Source organism: Coregonus lavaretus (genome assembly GCF_964263955.1).
Source record: "Coregonus lavaretus genome assembly, chromosome: 26".
Taxonomy (NCBI): Eukaryota; Metazoa; Chordata; class Actinopteri; order Salmoniformes; family Salmonidae; genus Coregonus; species Coregonus lavaretus.
In genome coordinates this window covers 17,136,702-17,153,213 of record NC_140013.1, presented here as the reverse complement: position 1 = coordinate 17,153,213, position 16,512 = coordinate 17,136,702, and the positions used below count along the sequence as shown (strand labels likewise).

Here is a 16,512-nt window from a genome sequence, read left to right as displayed (position 1 = left end):
GCAGCTGTTGTTGGTAAGTAATGAATCTGCTAGCTTCTGAAATAACTTACTCATGCTTTATAATGTGCCTTCAACTGACACCAATAAAACTAGTAATCTGTTTGTGTCTGTCTGCAGAGGTGGGAGTCTAAGGTGTGTGTGTGTGTGTGTGTGCGTGTTCGTGTGCGTCTGCGTGCATGTGTGTTGAAGAGCGAGGGATGACAGGAGGGAGAGAAAAAGAAGCCATCGCTTAGACGCTGGGGTCTGAAAGACGAGAGAGTGATCTCCCACACGTACTCCAGGAATGCTTACTCAAACACTTTTCCACCATGAAAAAACAAATAGATGACCAAACATACCTTGGCAACAGGCATTGATCCCTGCTCTCGCCGCCCTCCACACACACACACACACACACACACACACACACACACACACACACACTCCAGCTTTTTACGGACACTGCAGACATTGTGACATTGTCAGTACTGTCATATATTGAGTGTGTAAAAATCCACCAGCTGAATATAGCTAAAATCAACCCAGCCCATAAACGCTTCTCACTTTATTTAAAACTTTATTTTATCTGAGTGTGTGCATGCCTGTGTGTGTGTGTGAATGTCAGAGAGGTTGATCTCTTATAGGCGGAGCTGTCAGCAGCAGGGAAGCCCATAGGCTAGCCATCACAGCAGCATCTCCATCGTCAACCCATTGATTTACTATCAGCTAGACAGACCTGGCCCCGTTAGGGCTGTAAATAATACATAGGGGCTGGGCTGAGTGTGTACACTACACACACCAATACAGTATATAGATAAAGAGGAGAAACCTTGACATCTCCAAAAGCCAAGGTTCTGAGAATCAGTGTGTGTCTAGGTGTGCCTATTATGATAATGAAATTAACTACAGTAGCTATTGGTGAGTTATGTTTGAGTTTCTCTATAGTATCTACAGTATCTAGTGTATTTCTGTCGTTCTATTTGGACCTGGCTGTGTTTGTATCAATGTGTGTGTTATTCTGTATCCCTGCTCCATGTACTGTATAATGCATTATGTATGTTAGAACCCCTCCCTTCACATCCCCTTCTCTCCAGGCCAGTGGCAAGGTCCCTTAGGGATCAGGGCTCATATAAACACACACACACACACTGCAGTGTTGGCCTCTCTGTGATGGATGTGTCCTTGAGATAGCATCACAGCCACCGCACAGAGAGAGAGAGAGAGGGGGGGGGGGGTGCGGTATAGCGCCCCCCCAAACAGCCAGGTAAGAACAGTGCCATAGAGAGGAAGAGGTTGTGTCATTATTCAGCTACAGTTGTTCTACCTCTCTCTAATGAAGGGGATTTTATATTACATCTGCTGGTGTACTAATGAAGAACAAACCTGCTCATCCAGAACAAACAGACTAGAACAACACAATATCTCCAACACTACTGGAAGCCTCCAACAGGAGACACAGCCCATCTGCTGCCTCACAATGTCTCATAGGACACAAACACACACTCACGCACGCACGCACACACACACACACTCATACACACATTCAGATAGACACACACACACACACACACGAACACACATTGTGTGTGTAGGTGTGGACAGTTGCAGACTAATTATTGTTGTGTACCATCTCTAGCCAAGCAGAAATAAACAGGACAAATGACAATAAAGCTTCTGTGCTAGCCCAGCAGAAAGATACTTTATTCCCTTAGTTTTAGGCTAACAAACTTTCTCAATAACTTTCGCAATAAAAGGTGTGGGGAAGTGTGCCCCTCTCTGTTGATTGAAGTAATTTCTGGACAATATTTCTGTCCATCTGTATGTCCATCTATATCTAACGTGTGGCTCCAGCTATCCCATTCCCTCCCGCCCCTTCCCTCTAACCCCTTCCCTCTAACCCCTTCCCTCTATCCCCTTCCCTCTAACCCCTTCCCTGTAACCCCTTCCCTCTAACCCCTTCCCTCTAGCCCCTTCCCTCTATCCCCTTCCCTGTAACCCCTTCCCTCTAGCCCCTTCCCTCTAGCCCCTTCCCTCTATCCCCTTCCCTGTAACCCCTTCCCTCTAGCCCCTTCCCTCTAGCCCCTTCCCTCTAACCCCTTCCCTCTAACCCCTTCCCTCTAACCCCTTCCCTCTAACCCCTTCCCTCTAGCCCCTTCCCTCTATCCCCTTCCCTGTAACCCCTTCCCTCTAACCCCTTCCCTCTAGCCCCTTCCCTCTATCCCCTTCCCTCTAACCCCTTCCCATTTTCCCCTCTTCCCCTTCCCTCCATCCCCTTCCCCCTTCCCTGTAACCACTTCCCTCTTTCCTCTTCCCTCTAACCCCTTCCCACTTTCCTATTTCCTCTTCCCTCTAACCCCTTCCCTCTTTACCCTTCCATATTTTCCCCTTCCCATTTTCCCCATTCCCTCTATCCCCTTCCCTCTATCCTCTTCCCTCTAACCCCTTCCCATTTTCCCCTCTATCCCCTTCCCTCTTTCCTCTTCCCTCTTCCCTCCATCCCCTTCCCTCTTTCCCCTTCCCTCTTTTTCCCCTTCCCTGTAACCTCTTCCCTCTAACCCCTTCCCTATAACCTCTTCCCTCTAACCCCTTCCCTGTAACCCCTTCCCTCTATCCCCTTCCCTCTAACCCCTTCCCTCTAACCCCTTCCCTGTAACCCCTTCCCTCTAACCCCTTCCCTCTATCCCCTTCCCTCTATCCCCTTCCCTCTAGTCCCTTCCCTCTATCCCCTTCCCTCTAACCCCTTCCCTCTAACCCCTTCCCTGTACCACCTTCCCTCTATCCCCTTTCCCTCTATCCCCTTCCCTCTAATCCCTTCCCTGTAACACCTTCCCTCTTCCCCTTCCCTCTATCCCCTTCCCTCTAATCCCTTCCCTCTAACCCCTTCCCTGTAACACCTTCCCTCTATCCCCTTCCCTCTATCCCCTTCCCTCTAACCCCTTCCCTCTAACCCCTTCCCTCTAACCCCTTCCCTGTAACACCTTCCCTCTAACCCCTTCCCACTAACCCTGTGGTCCTCTGTAGCTCAGCTGGTAGAGCACGGCGCTTGTAACGCCAGGGTAGTGGGTTCGATCCCCGGGACCACACATACACAAAAATGTATGCACGCATGACTGTAAGTCGCTTTGGATAAAAGCGTCTGCTAAGTGGCATATTAATATTTTTTATTATTAAACCCCGTCCCGCTATCCCCTTTCCTCTAACCCCTTCCCTGTAACCCCTTCCCTCTATCCCCTTCCCTCTTTCCCCTTCCCTGTAACCCCTTCCCTCCCGCCCCTTCCCTCTAACCCCTTCCCTCTAACCCCTTCCCTCTATCCCCTTCCCTCTATCCCCTTGTCCATATTTCACCTTCTTAACCCTTCTCTCTACCCTCCTATCTTCAAAAGCACTCTATTTTTCCTTTTTGTTGTTCCCATGACAGTCCCTCTATCTCCGCCTACCCTTTTCTATACCCTCTTTCTTCCTCTCCTCCCCCTGTTTTCCTCTGTTGATCTGCAGCCTGTGATGTCGTTTTTCCTCCCTGCCTGTTGTTTTCCTGCCATGCCCTGTGAGCACTGTTTAATTCCCCTCCACACTCTCTGGGGGTGAGCGGGGAGGGAGGGGGTGAGGGGGGCGAGGACAAGAGCAGAGGCACTTTATTAATCAATCAACCAACTTTGCAAATTCACCTAATTAACGTCTAATTAAGGATCTGGGCACCTCGCCAACACTCATCACATCCTACGCCGCCACCACCCCCGCCGTGCCCCAGACTTACGCGCACCTCCCTTATACCCTCCATCCATCCATCCATCCACCCTCCTTTTCCTCATGCCACCAACAGCTGAGGCCCTCACCAGTTAGTTTGCTGAGAGAGGTAAATACACTTCCTTTTCATCCATCCGTCTGTTTATTTTCTCCAATAGGACTTATGCCACCAAGCTCTGCTGCCCACACAAGATAGTTTGCAGAGAAAGCTCAACCGACCTTGCTCATTCATTCCACCAGAAACTCTTGTTCTTACCAGAGAGAGGTCCTGGCCAAACTCATCCATCACAGCCATCTGGTAGGGCTCCAGCGACTTCGTCCCACGCTGATGATGCGTACGGATCTCGCAGTCCCCCTGCCAGCTCTCTTTGCGGTACAGGGTGGCACGCCAGGCCCGCTGAATTCTGGGTAGAAAAACAAAAAATATATATAAATCACACATAAGGAGAGGTCAAATGTGGAACTGAAATGTGAGATTGCCTGTACTGTTGTTTTTGGAATATAGATAAAACTGTACAGACCACAATATCAGTATCATTATATATTGTACAAGCACATTCTGACATTCTCACTGCTCAAGGTCACACACAGTGGAGGCTCCTCGGAGGAGGAAGGGGAGGACATTAAACATTAAACAAGTTTTCCTTTTTAGATGAAACTATACTAAATATATGGACATGTCACCAAATAACTGATTAAAACACACTGTTTTGCCATGAAGGTCTACAGTAGCTTCAACAGCACTCTGTAGGGTAGCACCATGGTGTAGCCGGAAGACAGCTATTTTCCGTCCGTTCATTTGTAGGCTAGGTTGTAGCAACCTCATGATGGGTATAGGGCAAATATGAGTATCATGTAGTAGCCTAAACCTATCGATGTTACATTGCGCTGGGTGAATGGAATATGAATGACAGTCATCCAATATGCTGTAATAGAAATAAGGCCATGTTCATACACATTTTAAAAGTGGTCCTCCCTGATCTTAAACGGCACCGACCGCCACACATAGAGGATATCTTGTGGGCATTTCTACACAGCCCTTAAGTGACGCACATCCAGATGTATGGATTATAGGACAAGATGAAATAGAGTAAGTTTAACTTTGGTTAAGGGGAAATGGAGCCCATGATAGAGTGAGGACAGTGTGTCTGCTGGGTTCTATGGGTCATATCACTGCCCTTGTATCCAGTGATTCCCTCTAGAGAGTGGAGAGAGGCTTGATAACCACATCATAGTGTGGCATATTGTATTTCTCTCTCTCTCTCTCTCTCTCTCTCTCTCTCTCTCTCATACCCCTAGCTCCAGGGTGATGTGTAGGATCAATTACCCGATGGAGAAACACATTCATCTCCAGTGGAGCAGGGAGCCAGCTGAGCCAAATGGAACAAATTGAATTAAGCCATAACCCACCGCTTCAAAACCAATAGGTTTACTCTGCCCACCTCCCTGACTTCTTCTATACCCCCCTCTCATTCTACCTCCCTCCATCCCACCACTCATACCCCCTCCAATGAATGTACCCCCCTCTAACCCTTGTTCTGCCCACCTTCCTCCCTCCATCCCTTTCTCTACCTCTATACCCTCTTCAAATGTGTTTATTTTATCCCCCCATACCTCTTGTTCTCCATCCATGCCCTCCTAAATGTGTTTACTTCACCCTCCTAGTCCTTCCAGAGCAGGCAGCCTGGGGCGATAGCTGACCCCCTATAACAACAGCTATAAAGGTTGGGTTCATGTTCCTCTCAAATAGTGTTAAAGGTAGGTTATGGCTTCACACAGACGCCGATGAACTCTGATCCTGCCGTAGAAAGCCAATCAAAGGGTGAATTGGTTTAAGGCCACGGTGGGATTGATGTCATCACCACTACAACCACACACCTGGGAATGGATAGGCGACAGGCATACACAATGACAGAGGGGAGAGGCGGACACACTTGACCATACACAAACTATTACATACAAGGAGGAATACAAAAAAAAACATTTACAAACACTTCCCCCATTTACATGTGTGCCACTACCCCCACTCTCTCTCTCCACAGTGCCCCCTTCTGGTGGTGTGTATTAAACACAGTACAGCACTACAGGTGGTACTCACACAATGGCCTTGGTCTCCCAGTAGCGCTGCTGCTCCATGCAATGAGGACTGTTGTCATCCTCTTCCTCACTCCTCAGGTAAACATTTCTACAGTGATACACATAGTGGAAGAACAGTCAGGGCCAGGGACCCCTACAGTGTTAAGGCACTTGAAAATAACATTCACTGCTGTGTCGAGTAGACGGTTGGTTAAAGTTTTTTTTACCTCTCCATCTTAAGCACTTCTTGTCCTCCACTATGGTTGCAACAGCGATGGTACCTCTTCTCTTCCTCCTACACAGGATCACAGAAAGACATGAGCGTTTCGTTCTTGAACGGAGGATAAGAGGGAAGATGAAAATGCTCCTGCAAGATTCAGTCATAACTCTGTCCTGGTGTTCCACCGTCTGTCTGGAACGTTAATATGACCTACTCACACTGTCTGGTAGAGCACTGAGGGAGACAACACAACTACATACTCTTTATTCTGTCTGTTTGTTGAAACTTGTATTCTCTCAGTTTGTTTTCTTGTTGGAATGATAATGCAGACATTTCGATAATGACCAAGAAGATAGCTGCGCAGAAAGGATGGTATCTGTGAGGAACATTCAGGATAGCAAGCAGGGTCAAAACACACAGTCACACACACACACATCTGCAGTTTCACATGTAAGAACACTCCACATGTGTAAATCTCACTTTCACATGTAGAATTGCAAGTTCACATGTGAAAAACAATCACGTGAAAATCACATTTGCAGTTTCAGAAGTAAGAAAAGTCCACGTGTGGGGGTGAAATAGGGCAGCAGGTAGCCTGGCAGTTACTGCCTTGGTCCAGTAACTGAAGTGTCGCTTGTTCGAATTCCTGAGTCAACAAGGTGAAACATCTGTCGATGTTCCCTTAAGCAAGACACTTAACCCTAATTGCTCCAGGGTTGCTGTTGATAATGGCTGACCCTGGTCATGACCCAACTTTCCCAGGGTGTCTCACGGGGAGTTGGGATATGCAGAAAACATTTCCATTTCACACTTGCGTATAATACATATTTGTAGATGTGTGAAACAGGACAAATATAAGCACCCAACTTATTATTATTATAGGGTTTTCACATGATTGTTGTGAACTTGCAATTCTACATGTGAAAGTGAGATTTACACATATGCATGTTAATGTTTTTCAAACATGTTATGCTCCCTTCACATGCGAAAAGATGGTGTTAACATGTGAACTCTAAATGTAATACATGTGAAAACACAATTTCACATTTTATTTTGTGAGCGCACACACACACAGTATGCGCCCTGTCTGCTGGTAGAGCTCATAGGTCAGTGAATGGGAGAGATGTAGTGAAGCGGCTTCATGAATGCATCCATCTGTATGTCCTGTCTAAGTGAAGAGGGGGATGGCACCGCACCCACAGGCTCTCTGCCTGGCAGACACAGACGGGGCTGGCCCCTGGCAACTGGCCCCAGGCAACTGGGCCCTGACTGGCTCCTGCTTGGTCCCTGTGGCTTCTCTGGCATCAGCAGATCCTGACTGCCAACAAGTTGCACTTTGCTAACACACACACACAAAGAGATTATTCTGAATTAGGGCTGTCAGAGTTTACAAGTTAACTCAAGTTAACTTTTTGTAATTTTAGTGTACACATCTTTTTAAATTGTGATTAATCACATTGTCCGAAAACATCCTAAATAAATAAATACATCTATACAGCTAAAACAACAATGCGATGTCCAAACAAGTTGACATTGAGGTTAAAGAAATATAAAAATACATTGGAAGAGAAACCCAGTGTCTGCCCTCTTGGTCTTATGGGAAAGAGATTGGTTTCTCTCATGGGAGAGACCTGGGTTCTAATCCCGACGGTTATAAAAGCACACACATGTTAAACATAGAATATGTGAAAAATAAACACATAATTAACGTGAAAAATCCATGTAAAACTTAATGTGTCTGAAAACCACGTCTGACTCCTCTGAAATGTTTGTTTTCACATATGAAAAATTAATGTGAAAATTAATTTGTATTATTTGTTTTGTGTAATTCTTTCTTACATGTGTTTTTTTTTGTAAGTGTGTGTGCGTGTGTGTATGAATATCTAGTTCCTTTCTGTTATCTGAATCATGCTATTCTGAATGCTCCTCACTCTCCATTCAGTCCAGCCAACAGGGATTTCATGTTCAGAAATGCTGGGAAGGGCCAACTGTAGGCTTGTCTGGTGTTGCAACAAGTGGGCCTATTGTTGAGGTGCACATCCATGTGTTAAATTAAAACAAAAGTATCTTTGAACGCACTCAGATGTCTTGCATGAGAGATTCAACTTTTACTTGAAATCTCCACCGAGCACTAAACACAAACATAACTCTCTACTCTCTAACAATCTGTCAACTTTGTAGCGCTTGTTTATGTGTGCACATAACAGATTACACAAACAACTTCTTTGTAATACATTGTATCAATTTCTTGAATCATGTAAAGAGTTATTTCAAACACAACCTGTGTTCGTTGTTCGCCATCTATCGTTGTGTGTCGCACCACTGTTCAAAAAAGGGTGTACACGCATTACAGTGCATTTCCACATAACACGATGGGAGCGATGAAACAACGGAGCCCCATTCATTTTCAATGGAGGGAAGCGAAGTGGGCTGGGGGGGGGGGGGGGGGGGGGGGGCTGTTGGGCAATGCGAGAATGGACAAGGGAGCGTGAACAGGGCAGGACCAAAGTTAGGGAAAGCCGAACTTTATGCAAATACTCCACAATATCGCAACACTATTGACCAATCGAAGCTCACTATAGCGTCCAGCCCCTACTGGATTGGCTGTTTATACCTAGCGTGCTTTCTAGCTTGCTAGCACCCATATGAGGGCGAAGATAGCGTGGCTATCCAAATGATCCAAATGATCGTGTTAAGTTAGCTAGCTGAATAAACTAAGTTAGTCTATTCCTAGAAAACATTGAACATCTGTAGTTTACAACAATTATAGTTTCTGAGGTGGAAGTTGGGAGAGTTATATTTGGGTGTTTCAGTGAAACGTAAGTGAGGGAGGCCCCGCTCTCTTGCTTTCCCAGATGTTTAGTTCATTTCATTCCGATCTCCTTTGCATTATTGTAACCATTTTCTGTAGCCTGTCAACTATGCGTCTGTCTATCCCTGTTCTCTCCTCTCCGCACAGGCTATACAAACGCCTCACACCGCGTGGCTGCTGCCTCTCTAACCTGGTGGTCCCTGCACGCACGACCCACGTGGAGTTCCAGGTCTCCGGCAGCCTCTGCAACTGCCGTTCTGCGGCCAACAAGGCAGAGTTAATCTCAGCCTATGCTACCCTCCAGTCCCTCGACTTCTTGGTGCTGACGGAAACATGGATTACCACTGAAAACACTGCTACTCCTACTGCTCTCTCCTCGTCTGACCATGTGTTCGCGCATACCCCGAGAGCATCTGGTCAGCGGGGTGGTGGCACAGGAATCCTCATCTCTCCCAAGTTGACATTCTCTCTTTTTCCCCTGACCCATCTGTCTATCTCCTCATTTGAATTCCATGCTGTCACAGTCACTAGCCCATTCAAGCTTAACATCCTTATCATTTATCGCCCTCCAGGTTCCCTTGGAGAGTTCATCAATGAGCTTGACGCCTTGATAAGTTCCTTTCCTGAGGATGGCTCACCCCTCACAGTTCTGGGTCTTTAACCTCCCTACGTCTACCTTTGACTCATTTCTCTCTGCCTCCCTCTTTCCACTCCTCTCCTCTTTTGACCTCACCCTCTCACCGTCCCCCCCTACTCACAAGGCATGCAATACGCTTGACCTCATCTTTACTAGATGCTGTTCTTCTACTAAATTCACTGCAACTCCCCTCCATGTCTCCGACCACTACTTTGTATCCTTTTCTCTCTCGCTCTCCTCCAACACTACTCACTCTGCCTCTACTCAGATGGTAATGCGCGTCGCAACCTTCGCTCTCTCTCTCCCACTACTCTCTCCTCTTCCATCCTATCATCTCTTCCCTCTGCTCAATCCTTCTCCCTCCAATCTCCTGATTCTGCCTCCTCAACTCTCCTTTCCTCCCTTTCTGCATCCTTTGACTCTCTATGTCCCCTATCCTCCCGGCCGGCTCGGTCCTCCCCTCCTGCTCCGTGGCTTGACGACTCATTGCGAGCTCACAGAACAGGGCTCTGGGCAGCCGAGCGGAAATGGAGGAAAACTATACTCCCTGCGGACCTGGCATCTTTTCACTCCCTCCTCTCTACATTTTCTTCATCTGTTTCTGCTAAAGCCACTTTCTACCACTCTAGATTCCAAGCATCTGCCTCTAACCCTAGGAAGCTCTTTGCCACCTTCTCCTCCCTGCTGAATCCTCCTCCCCCTCCTCCCTCTCTGTGGATGACTTCGTCAACCATTTTGAAAAGAAGGTTGACGACATCCGATCCTCGTTTGTTAACTCAAATGACACTGCTGGTCCTGCTCACACTGCCCTACCCTATGCTTTGACTTCTTTCTCCCCTCTCTCTCCAGATGAAATCTTGCGACTTGTGACGGCCGGCCGCCCAACAACATGCCCGCTTGACCCTATCCCCTCCTCTCTTCTCCAGACCATCTCCGGTGACCTTCTCCCTTACCTCAACTCGCTCATCAACTCATCCTTGACCGCTGGCTATGTCCCTTCCGTCTTCAAGAGAGCGAGAGTTGCACCCCTTCTCAAAAAACCTACACTCGATCCCTCTGATGTCAACAACTACAGACCAGTATCCCTTCTTTCTTTTCTCTCCAAAACTCTTGAGCGTGCCGTCTTTAGCCAACTCTCTTGCTATCTCTCTCAGAATGACCTTCTTGATCCAAACCAGTCAGGTTTCAAGACTGGTCATTCAACTGAGACTGCTCTTCTCTGTGTCACGGAGGCTCTCCGCACTGCTAAAGCTAACTCTCTCTCCTCTGCTCTTGTCCTTCTAGACCTGTCTGCTGCCTTTGATACTGTGAACCATCAGATCCTCCTCTCCACCCTCTCCGAGTTGGGCATCTCTGGCGCGGCTCACTCCTGGATTACGTCCTACCTGACAAGTCGCTCCTACCAAGTGGCGTGGCGAGAATCTGTCTCCGCACCACGTGCTCTCACCACTGGTGTCCCCCAGGGCTCAGTTCTAGGCCCTCTCCTATTCTCGCTATACACCAAGTCACTTGGCTCTGTCATATCCTCACATGGCCTCTCCTATCATTGCTACGCAGACGACACACAACTAATCTTCTCCTTTCCCCCTTCTGATAACCAGGTGGCGAATCGCATCTCTGCATGTCTGGCAGACATATCAGTGTGGATGACGGATCACCACCTCAAGCTGAACGTCGGCAAGACGGAGCTGCTCTTCCTCCCGTGGAAGGACTGCCCGTTCCATGATCTCGCCATCACGGTTGACAACTCCGTTGTGTCCTCCTCCCAGAGTGCAATGAGGTTTGGCGTGACCCTGGACAACACCCTGTCGTTCTCCGCTAACATCAAGGCGGTGACCCGATCCTGTAGGTTCATGCTCTACAACATTCGGAGAGTACGACCCTGCCTTACACAGGAAGCAGCACAGGTCCTAATCCAGGCACTTGTCATCTCCCGTCTTGATTACTGCAACTCGCTGTTGGCTGGGCTCCCTGCCTGTGCCATTAAACCCCTACAACTCATCCAGAATGCCGCAGCCTGTCTGGTGTTCAACCTTCCCAAGTTCTCTCACATCACCCCGCTCCTCTGCACACTCCACCGGCTTCCAGTTGAAGCTCGCATCAGCTACAAGACCATGGTGCTTGCCTACGGAGCTGTGAGGGGAACGGCACCTCCGTACCTTCAGGCTCTGATCAGTCCCTACACCCAAACGAGGGCATTGCGTTCATCCACCTCTGGCCTGCTGGCCTTCCTACCTCTGCGGAAGCACAGTTCCCACTCAGCCCAGTCAAAACGGTTCGCTGCTCTGGCACCCCAATGGTGGAACAAGCTCCCTCACGACGCCAGGACAGCGGAGTCACTCACCACCTTCCGGAGACACTTGAAACCCCATCTCTTTAAGGAAATCCTGGGATAGGATAAAGTAATCCTTCTACCCCCCCCTTACCCCACCCCCAAAAAAATTAAAATAAATAACATATTGTAAAGTGGTTATCCCACTGGCTATAAGGTGAATGCACCAATTTGTAAGTCGCTCTGGATTAGAGCGTCTGCTAAATGACGTAAATGTAATGTGGAAATGCACTGTTACAGGGGAATTTTACTATATAAGCAGCACTCGCCTAGCCACGCTAGCTTCACCCTCATGTGGGTGCTAGGTAGTGCTAGCTATCAACAGCCATTAGTAGGGTCTGGAAGCTATGGTGACCTTTGTTTGGTCACTCGCGTTGCGATATTGCGGAGGAATTGCATAATCAGCTTTCCCCAACTTTAGTCCCGCCCTGTTCAGCCCATGCTTGCTTCCCTCAACGATCCCTGCTTCTCTTTGCTTTCCTTCCATTGAATTTGAATGGCTTCTGACGTTTCACCGCACAATGCCGCTCTATATTAACACAGGCCGTTTGGCTACATTTCCTCATTATGTTGGGTGGTGATGTCAGTAATTCTATTGGTATATTCCGTTTTGGATAAATGTTGTTCCATTGCAGATATTCCATTCTGCTTTAGCTAGTGACTGCAGTTATCATTATTGATGATGTTTCATGTGTCTATTTGCTTTTGTTATGCGCATTTTGACCGTATATTTAAAAAGCTACCAGTTTGATAAGGTGCCAATGGTTTAGCCCGTTTTGTGAGTGTCTGTTCAGGCTATGTATGCCTTCCTCTATTCATGGTTCACTTTTACACTGTTATCAATAGGCTGCACTGTAAATAAAAACCAATATTTCCAACATGTTTTTATTCTCTGGTTTGCTCTGTGTGCTCAAACCCTCCTAACAAGACTGACCTGATCCTGTTTAACAATGAATACGACCAGTTATACACAAAGACAACTCTTTTTAGTCTAACTTTTCTTTCCTCCTTGTGTTTACCATTACCCCAGTCAGGAGGATAAATGAACTCAGATTCAGCCTGGTTATTTCGGGAGTGGCATTTTTCACACGTCTCTGAGGAGGTGTCAGTCTGGCTTGTGTTTGATGACACTGATTGACTGTCAACTTCAGCCAGGCCCAGACCCAATGGATGTAACAGATATGAACATGAAGGGAGGTAGAGAGAGAGCACGATAGAGAGGGGAGAGAGAGAGAGCACTGTATATATACATAATAAAATAAAATAAACATTTTTAGTCATTTAGCATTTATTTTTCATACTGGCCCCCCTTGGGAATCGAACCCACAACCCTGGCGTTGCAAACGCCATGCTCTACCAACTGAGCTACATCCCTGCCGGCCATTCCCTCCCCTACCCTGGACGACGCTGGGCCAATTGTGCGCCGCCCCATGGGTCTCCCGGTCGCGGCCGGCTACGACAGAGCCTGGATATGACATTTGAAATGTCTTTATTCTTTTGGAACTTCTGAGTGTAATGTTTACTGTTAATATTTATTGTGTATTTCACTTTTGTTTACGATCTACTTCACTTGCTTTGGCAATGTTAACATATGTTTCCCATGCCAATAAAGCACTTAAATTGAAATTGAATTGAATTGAATTGAATTGAGGGAGAGGGCAGAGAGAGAGAGAGCGAGAGGGCAGAGAGAGAGAGAGAGAGAGAGAGAGAGAGAGAGAGAGAGAGAGAGAGAGAGAGAGAGAGAGAGAGAGAGAGAGAGAGAGAGAGAGAGAGATGAGTGGGTAACAAATGAGCAGAGTAAGACTAGATGCATAACTTCAGAGGGACTGTTTATAGGAATATTACAGGAAATGTGATATGTGGGCCAATGATAGCAACCATAGATCTATTTCTCTTTAATACATTATATAGAGGAGGTAAGATGGCTCTAAACAAGCTACATTACACTGCTTTGAATTAAACAGTGAGGCAGTGAGAGGGGAGGAAAGAAAGGAGGAAGAGTAGAGAGGGAAAAAAACTGCACACACCAGCGACTCCCCCGCCCATTAATTGATGAGTTATTAAAATCATAATTTCTCAGAGGCCCAGTTCTATCAGAGAGATCGATGGGAAATACGCATCCGAAAAGTCGAGTATGCGTGAACACACAGTGTGTGAGGAATGGTTTGGTGGATGCCCTTGAGACACTGGTGTCGTCCCCTCTCCCTGACACACACACACAGAGACGAGGAAAACACATCACACGGGTGAATTGTTGAGAAGAAAACAGAATGATGGGAACAGAAAACAGAACACACTAATGAACATAAGTTCAAGTTCAGGTTTATTATAGAACACCATTGCATAACAGATAAGATATTTTGAATCCTGACCTGTTCACCGGACGTGCTACCTTGTCCCAGACCTGCTGTTTTCAACTCTCTCTCTCTACCGCACCTGCTATTTCAACCTCTAAATGCCCGGCTATGAAAAGCCAAGTGACATTTACTCCTGATGTACTGACCTGTTGGAACCTCTACATCCACTGTGATTATGGAATACCTGGGATAGGATAAAGTATTCCTTCTAACCCCCCCCCCCCCCCCCCCCAAATTGTAAAGTGGTTATCCCACTGGCTATAGGGTGAACGCACCAATTTGTGAGTCGCTCTGGCTAAGAGCGTCTGCTAAATGACGTTAATGTGCCCTTGAGCAAGGCACTTAACCCTAATTGCTCCTGTAAGTCGCTCTGGTTAAGAGCGTCTGCTAAATGACTAAAATGTAATGTAAATGTAAATTATTATTATTTGACCCTGCTGGTCATCTATGAACATTTGAACATCTTGGAGAAAAATCTGGCCTTAATGGCCATGTACTGTTATAATCTCCACCCGGCACAGCCAGAAGGGGACTGGCCACCCCTCAGAGACTCTCTCTAGGTTTCTTCCTAGGTTTCTGCCTTTCTAGGGAGTTTTTCCTAGCCACTGTGCTTCTACATCTGCATTGCTTGCTGTTTGGGCTTTTAGGCTGGGTTTCTGTATAGCACTTTGTGACATCTGCTGATGTAAAAAGGGCTTTATAAATAAAATGTGATTGATTTTATGTTTATTACATCGAGGAGAACAGAAGAAGAGAACACACACTGAAGAACTCTACACATGGATAGAAACACACAGGATAACAGAACGACACACACTCACAAACATTTGACTGCTATATTTCATTAGTGATAGAAGCGATGTAGCATATGTGTCATGGCTATCTATCGGCCGGGGGAAATGTCCAATCAGGGAAAAGAGCTGTATCAGTAGGGATGCTCGTTAATCGGAAAATTGGAAATCAATTTACATAAGCAGCGCTGGCAGGAGCGGATGTATGGAATGCAACACTTACTCTCGCATGGTTTCTGAGTGGGAAAAGGGTCTCTTAGAACGCAATCACTTCTACTAAGAGGTATATGTACATTTAATGGACATAATCATATGATTACAGGGCTTGAGTGGAGACTGGAATAATTAATGTGGATGAAAGGCAATCCGCCCCTTGAATGTAATGGCCATGAGATAAAACAACAGCAGTGGATAGATGAGATTCCTCCTAGTCCCACTCTCTGTGTCAATAGGAACATCTCTGCATGGTGAGGAAGAGGGAGGAGACAGACGGATGGACGGACAGACAGAAAGACAGATCAGATGACAGACAGGATGACATGTGTGTAATAGCCCACATTGGTTCCCAGGATCCCCTGATAGAGCGGCAGTCGCACACACATCAATAGACAGGCCAAGGAGGGAGGGGAAACTGATCAAGGAAGCAGCGATAAGGAACCGCCTCACCTTGGAGATGGCATTGCGCATGCAGATATGGAATTCATTTCATATCTATAATTAAGCAGTTCATCAAGGGTGAGACAACCCCATTTTCACAAGGGTTCGAGATAGCCCTGGTTTTATGGATCCATTTCAGAGATATCTGGTCCCCTGAAACTCATACTTACAGTACACACACACACACACACACACACACACACACACACACACACACACACACACACATATCCAGGCTGGATGCATGAGAATGGGGTGGTAGGAGAGGACGGAGATGGAAGAGTTGATGAGGAGTGAGGGGGAAGGAAGGAGTAGAAAAGGGGTGAATGAGATAGGGGGAGTGAGAAAGTGGGAGAAAGGGAAGAGGGAGTAGAGAGGAAGAGGGATGGGTGGGGTGATGGAAGAGGCGAGAGAGTGAGAAAATGATCATATGGTCTATCAAAATGCAAAATGGAGCAGTTTGGACTATTCCCCTGGTGCCATTAGCCAGTGGAGAGCTGCTTTGGTAAACATATGGTGAGAGAGAGAGAGAGAGAGAGTGAGAGAGAGAGAGAGAGAGAGAGAGAGAGAGAGAGAGAGAGAGAGAGAGAGAGAGAGGAGGGGCAGACCTGCATAGTTTCACACAGTGCCAGAGAGCCTCACAGTGATCAAAGACTGAGCTCACTCATTTAGCCCAAACCAGTCTTCCAAGTCTTCCAAGACATGCTAATGGAATTCAATGTCAGTGAGCACTGCATTCCCAGGAAAAGGGCTGGGAAAAGACTGGTGGAAGGGGAGTGTGTGTGTGTGTGTGTGTGTGTGTGTGTGTGTGTGTGTGTGTGTGTGTGTGTGTGTGTGTGTGTGTGTGTGTGTGTGTGTGTGTGTGTGTGTGTGATGACTGGATGCTCCACTGAGATCAGCTTCATCA

At 47.0% G+C, this 16,512-nt stretch overlaps 1 protein-coding gene across 1 annotated transcript in view; it reads right to left on the bottom strand.

Annotated features, from left to right (window-relative positions):
• LOC311101798 (IQCJ-SCHIP1 readthrough transcript protein-like) overlaps positions 1-16,512 on the bottom strand; it is a gene marked incomplete at its 5' end in the record, with an annotated part of 205,425 nt that overhangs the window by 184,655 nt on the left and 4,258 nt on the right. The window contains 3 exons of the mRNA XM_084142985.1: positions 3,980-4,127; positions 5,822-5,908; positions 6,027-6,094. Of these exons, the coding sequence (XP_083999111.1) occupies positions 3,980-4,127; positions 5,822-5,908; positions 6,027-6,094 (303 nt within the window). The remainder of the gene's footprint in view (positions 1-3,979; positions 4,128-5,821; positions 5,909-6,026; positions 6,095-16,512) is intronic.